Source organism: Sus scrofa, chromosome 8 (genome assembly GCF_000003025.6).
Source record: "Sus scrofa isolate TJ Tabasco breed Duroc chromosome 8, Sscrofa11.1, whole genome shotgun sequence".
NCBI lineage: Eukaryota > Metazoa > Chordata > Mammalia > Artiodactyla > Suidae > Sus > Sus scrofa.
The window spans coordinates 42,732,180-42,739,204 of record NC_010450.4 but is presented as its reverse complement, the minus strand read 5'-3'; the positions used below and the strand labels follow the sequence as shown (position 1 = coordinate 42,739,204).

At 39.8% G+C, this 7,025-nt stretch overlaps 1 protein-coding gene across 3 annotated transcripts in view; it reads left to right on the top strand.

Moving 5' to 3' along the window:
• MAP9 (microtubule associated protein 9) overlaps positions 5,168 to 7,025 on the top strand; it is a 52,921-nt gene continuing 51,063 nt past the window's right edge. The window contains exons 1-2 of one of the 3 annotated variants that reach the window (XM_021101278.1): positions 5,206 to 5,344; positions 6,138 to 6,283. In XM_021101278.1, the coding sequence (XP_020956937.1) occupies positions 6,209 to 6,283 (75 nt within the window). In that variant the 5' untranslated portion in view covers positions 5,206 to 5,344; positions 6,138 to 6,208. Of the gene's footprint in view, positions 6,284 to 7,025 lie in introns of all 3 variants that reach the window. The other 2 variants (XM_021101279.1, XM_021101277.1) reach the window with 2 other exon arrangements.

The window sequence follows — 7,025 nt, the reverse complement described above, 5'->3', positions numbered from 1 at the left end:
TACTCAGCAACCTGGGGATAACAGCCTGCTCACACCAAAGAAAGAGAGAGCAAATATTCAAATTCCCATGCCAAAAACAAATAGCAACCCCCCACAAAATACAAATGGGCACTCTTGCATAGAAGTAGCCCTCCAAGACTAGACTAGAGTTTGGCCTCCCTAAACTCACAGAAAAAGAAAAAAAAAAAAAAAAAACATAAGCAAGGTTAAGAAATTCAGGAACCATACCCAGTTAAAAGAACAGGAGACTTCACCTGAAGCAACAAACAATAAAAGAGACCTATGGTGTCTGACAGACATTGAGTTCAAAAGGGAGGTAGTGAAAGTAGTGAAGGAATTAACTGGGAATAACTAAGGCTGAATAACAGGGAAATAAGAGTGGATATAAACAGTAATTCAGATTCCTTTAGAAAGGAACTAGAAAATATGAGGAACATAGAAAAAATTAGAAAACTCATTTGCAGAGATGCAAACTGAGATAAGGCACTAAACAGCAGAATTTATACTGCAGAGGAATGAATTAGTGACTTGGAAGATAGAATAATGGAAATCACCCAATCAGGACAGCAGACAGAAAACCAAATGAAAAAAAAAAAAAAACATGAAAGCAATATGAGTTCTATGGGATAATATAAAATGGGCCAATCTATGCATAAGAGGAATTCCAGAAGAAGAAGAAAAAGAAAATGGAATTGAAAATATATTTGAAGAAATTCTGGGTGAAAACTTTCCAAATCTAAGGGAAACTGATATCAAGATCCAGGAAGCACAGAAGGCCCCAAACAAGTGGAACACAAATAACACCACACCAAGACATACTGTAATAAAAATGCCAAAAGTTAAAGGGAGGATTCAAAGGCAGCAAGAGAAAAGCAAAATGTTAATTATAAGGGAACTCCCATAAGGCTATAAGCTGATTTCTCTTCAGAAACACTACAGGCCAGAAAGGAGTGGCGAGATATATTTAAAGTTCTGAAAGTAAAAAATCTGCAACCTAGAATACTCTATCCAGCAAGAATATAATTTAAAATAGAATGGGAAATAAAGAATTTCTCCAACAAACAAAACCAGAAAGAGTACAGCAGTACTAAACCCATTCTAAAAGAAATACTGAAAGGGCTTCTCTAAAAAAAGAAGTAAGGAGAAATAGTATAGAAGAAACTACAATTGGAAAACAATCACTTAAATAAGCCAGAAAAAAGATTTAAAAATAGGAAAAAAAAAAAAACCTACTGTAATAGCGATGATAAAAACAAGGAAAGACAAAAAGACAAAAAGGAAGATGTTAAAAAAAAAAAAAAAAACACTTCAGGAGTTCCCATCGTGGCACAGTGGTTAACGAATCTGACTAGGAACCATGAGGTTGCGGGTTTGGTCCCTGCCCTTGCTCAGTGGGTTAACGATCCAGCGTTGCCGTGAGCTGTGGTGTAGGTTGCAGACGCGGCTCAGATCCCGCATTGCTGTGGCTCTGGCATAGGCCAGTGGCTACAGCTCCAATTCGACCCCTAGCCTGGGAACCTACATATGCCGCAGGAGTGGCCCAAAGAAAGAGCAAAAAGACAAAACAAACAAACAAACAAACAAAAAACACTTCAAAATCATAGAATGTGGGGAAGGAAAGTAAGAAAATATAGATTCCTTTGATTTATTTTAATATTGTGTTTAAGCCTATATGACTATCAGGCTAAAGCAAGCAGATTCAGGAGGGGGTTAACATACTTAAAAATCAGGGCAACCACAAATCAAAACCAAACATTACATTCACAAAAACCAAAAAGAAAACAAAGCAAGCGTAAAATAAATGGAAATCATCCAACCAAAAAAAGAGAGGAACAAAGCAGAAACAGAATCAACTGGAAAACAAAGTTTAAAATGGCAATACATACATTTCTATCAATAATTACCTTAAATGTCAATGGACTGAATGCTCCAATCAAAAGACAGAGTGACAGATTGGATAAAAAAGCAAAAATTTCAATCTACTGTCTACAAGAGACTCACCTTACTGATGACATATTTCAGAGAACTACAACAAACAATCCAAAAATTTGTATGGAACCATAAAAGACCCATAATTGCCAAAGCAATCCTGAGGAACAAAAACCGAGCAGGATGGAGTTCCTGTCATGGTGCAGTGGTTCACAAATCCAACTAGGAACCATGAGGTTGTGGGTTCGATCCCTGGACTTGCTCAGTGGATTAACAATCTGGCATTGCTGTGAGCTGTGGTGTAGGTCGCAGACGTGGCTCGGATCCCGAGTTGCTGTGGCTCTGGCATAGGCTGGCAGCTACAGCTCTGATTGGACCCTAGCCTGGGAACCTCCATATGCCGCGGGAGCGACCTAAGAAATGGGAAAAAGACAAAAAACAAAAAAACAAAAACAAAAAACGAGCAGGAGGCATAACTCTCCTAGACTTCAGGCAATGTTACAAAGCCACAGTCATCAAGACAGTGTGGTACTGGTACCAAAACTGACAGACAGACCAATGAAACAGAATAGAGACCCCAGAAATAAACCCAGACACCTACGGTCAATTAATCTTTGACAAATGAGGCAAGAACATAAAATGGGGAAAAAATAGAGTCTTTTCAGCAAGTGGTGCTGAGAAAACTGAACAGCCACGTGTAAATCAAAGAAACCGGAACATACCCAACACCATGCAGAAAAATAAACTGAAAATGGCTTAAAGACTTAAACATAAGACAAGACACTATCAAACTAGAAGAGAACATAAGCAAAACATTCTCTGACATTAATGTTACAAAATGTTTTCTCAGCTAGGTCTCCCAAAGCAACAGAAATAAAAGCATAATAAACCAATAGGACCTAATAAAACTGACAAGCTTTTGCTCAGCAAAGGAAACCTAAAAAAAAAAAAAAAAAAAAAAAAAAAAAAAAAGCACCTTACAGAATGGGAGAAAATAGTTTCAAATGATGCAAGTGACAGGGCTTAATCTCCAAAATATAGAACTTAAACACCTCAACAACAAAAAAGCAAACAACCTGATTGAAAAATGGGCAAAGGACCTGAGGAGACATTTCTCCAAAGAAGATATACATATGGCCAACATGCACATGAAAAAATGCTCAACATCATTGATTATTAGAGAAATGCAAACTACTATGAGGTACCACTCACACCTTTCAGAATGGCTATCACTAATAAGTTCAGAAATAACAAATGCTCGAGAGGGTGTGGAGAAAAGGGAACCCTCCTTCACTTTTTGTGGGAATGTAAGCTGACACAACCATTATGGAAAGCAGTATGGAGAGACCTTAGAAAATTATATATAGAAGTACCATATGACCCAGCAATATCACTCTTGGGCATACATCCAGACAAAGCTTCCTTAAAAAAGATACACACACCCACATGTTCATTGCTGCACTATTCACAATAGCCAAGACATGGAAACAACCCAAATGTCCATTGACAGATGATTGGATTAGGAAGAAGTGGTATATATACACAATGGAATACTACTCAGCCATAAAAAAGAACAACATAATGTCATTTCCAGCAACAGGGATGAAACTAGAGACTCTCATACTAGTGAAGTAAGTCAGAAAGAGAAAGACAAATACCATATGAGATCACCTATATCTGGAATCTAATATACGGCACAAATGAACCTTTCCAGAGAAAAGAAAATCATGGACATGGAGAACAGACTTGTGGTTGCCAAGGGGGAGGGGGAGAGAGTGGGATGAATTGGGAATTTGGCGTTAATAGAAGCAAACTATTGCATTTGGAATGGATAAGCAATGAGATCCTGCTGTATAGCACTGGGAACTATATCTAGTCACTTATAATGGAGCATGATAATGTAAGAAAAAAGAATGTATACATGTATGTGTAACTGGCTCACATTGCTGTACAGTAGAAAATTGACAGAACACTGTAAACCATCTATAATGAAAAAAATAAAAATCATTATAAAAATAAAACTTATTATAGTTATTATAGTATATATAATATATATGTACTTTTTCTCATATTATCTTCTATCATGTTCTATCACAAGTGATTGAATATAGTTCCCTGTGCCATATAGCCAGACCTCATTGAGGATTAAATTTCTTTTAAATTAAAAGTAGTAGAGAAGTTCCCGCTGTGGTGCAGTGGGATAAGAATCTGACTGCAGCCACTCTGGTAGCTTCAGAGGTGCAGGTTCAATTCCCACCCAGCAGCTGCAACATAGGTCACAGCCGTGGCTTGGATTCAATCCCTGGTCCAGGAACTTTCATGGGCCACTGGTGTGAGAAAGAAAGAGGGAGGGAAGGCGGGATGGAGGAAGGGAGGGAGGGAGGAAGGAAGAAAGGAAGGAAGGAAGGAAAGATTTGTTATCTTAAAGTCTTTTAAGAGATGTTTTTTGTTGATTAAACATTACCTATGCTAATTAAATGGTATTTGGTTACTTTATCAGCATAAAGTCCTCTGTCCATTTGGTTATTTTGTTGAATGGTTTGATCTTGGCCAGATTAACCACTGATTATACATACAAAGGGGGAATTTCGTATTAAAGAAACACTCGGAATGAGATTTCAGCTATATCGACCAGAGACGACTTCTGTCCACGTCCTTTATGGCTGAGCTGCATAAACAGCGTATCTAACATTGACGCTCTTCCAAGTATCCCATCTGCATGATTCCATTCAATACTCACGGCAACGCTGTTAAGGCGGCTATTGTTATTATATCCTTTTTTTTTTTTTTTTTTTTTTAACAGGAGTGGAAACTGGGATATACGAACGTTAACTTGCACTGTCACAAGGTAGAGGGAGAAGAGCCAGGATTCAAACGCGCAGTTTTACTCCTGAGCCTGCAAACTTCACTCTTGTGCTCTTCAGTCCCATCTGTTAGTGCACTATTCTGTCAGTACACTACTCCGATTCACAAAACTTCATGTACTAACTGTGGCTCAACAATGAATGTGCTTTGGTTCAAACAGCAGGTGCGGATGAAGAACCACGCACAGCCGGCAGGAGCCAGTTCCCTGCTCAAGAGAGGGAGCTAGATGGGTCCTGTCTCCTAGGCAACGACTAATGCAAAGGCTGCCAACAAAGCACACCACTCCCCAGGTCTGATGTCATTTCCTTCATCTGGGCGGTTGCCTGAGTGACGCGTCTGCCTGAAGGGCGGTGCTGGGTACCCAAGAGACCTGGCGGTTGAGTATCACTTCCTCCAGGAGACGCTGGTTCCTAGCAACCGCCTCCCGCCTCCGTCTTAGCCCCGCCTCCTAGCTCCTTGTGGAACCTGGATCTCCGAGAGCAGGCAGGCGCAGGCGCAGGGCTGGGACTCCTACGTGAAGCCACCCTGCTGGGTCCTCTGGAACGCGGGGGTGAATAACGAACGAGGCACTAGAGGGTCTCGGGGAATCGGGACCGGGGCTGTGCAGCAGCCTGACCGGTGCTGCAGGCTCGCCCGGCTGCGCGGGGCTGACCGGCTGGAGACTGGGTGCCACCTGGTCTGGCCGGAGCGGTCCCTGAGGGCGCTGCGGAGAGCAGCTGGGCTGCCGAGCTCGGGCCTGCGCCTCGCAACCCTAGAAACATTCAGGGGACCATTTGCACGCCGATCTTAATGCAGTCCGTTGCGGAAGTTTCATTTTGTTTTATCTAGTACCGTTAATACTTTTGTGAGAGGGAAGAGTGGCTGGGAAAATACCACAATCTATGATCTTTTTCTTTCCCAATGCTGTGTAAGCATTTTGTTTGTTTTAGTGGTAATATTTTTAGTTATATCCTTTAAGCTGACAGCAGCCCTCTTGGTAGCCTTTTAAATAAGTATGGCTGTTTCGTAGACAATATTATGCTTTTGGGATGGAAAAGAGGTGAAAAAAGTTTGTTTTAATTGGCAGCAACCTATTGCAGTCATTTATTTGTTCATCCTTAAAATAATTGTTAAAATATTTTAGGAAAACTTCAATTTGAATTTTTTATAAAACAAGTCAGTAGAATTTGCTGTTTCTTTACAAGAAGGTTCTGGTTGCATTTTTAAGTGAAGATGTAGCTCAGTGTTCATGTGATGCTTTTTTTGTTGGCTTTTTTTTTTGAGGCTTAGGGGAAGGAGCACTAAGTGTAGTAATAGACATTCTGGATCTTGCAAAAATCTGATTTGTTTTTTATGTGTTCCAGCCACCACCAGAGTGTGAATTATTCTTAGCATTTGTTAGCCATTTTATAAAGGTAGGGAATTAACAAACACTATGTCTGATGAAGTTTTTAGCACAACTTTGGCATATACAAAGAGTCCAAAAGTCACCAAAAGAACTACTTTTCAGGTAAAGTATTTTTATTTTGAATGATTTTACAAAGTAAACACTGTATTATGAATATTGGACTTGAAAGTGATTCTAGAACAGTCCTATATAAAGCTGGAGTAAATCTTAACTTTGTTTTGAGATTCTGGAGATGATTTTACGTAGGCTCCATTATTACCAACTCTTCTGTGGGGCTTTAAGACTTCCGAATTAGGAGTTCCCATCGTGGCACAGTGAAAATGAATCCGACTAGGAACCATGAGGTTGTGGGTTCAATCCCTGGCCTCCCTCAGTGGGTTAAGGATCCATTGTTGCTGTGACCTATGGTGTAGGCCACAGATGAGGCTGGGATCTGGAGTTGCTGTGACTGTGGTGAAGGCCAGCGGCTGTAGCTCCGATTAGACCCCTAGCCTGGGAACCTCCATATGCTGCTGGTGCGGCCCTAAAAAGACAAAAAGACCAAAAAAAAAAAAAAAAAGACTTCCGAATTAGACTCAGTACTAGGTTCTTACTAAGTTAAAAGTTAAATGAGCTTTTAAAGGTCAATTAGCAGCTTGAAATTGCTGTTTTCATATAAAAATTTTTATTTTTTTTTCTGATGTAACATAATATTATTTTAGCTTTCTCTATCCAGTCACTACACTTTTGAACTCAACCTCTAAATCTGCAGTATTGATTACATCAGTTAACAGCAATATGCTGAAATAAAAGAATCAAAAAGATTTCCGTTTCTTCCAGAATGCCAGTTTGTAATGAACCCTGT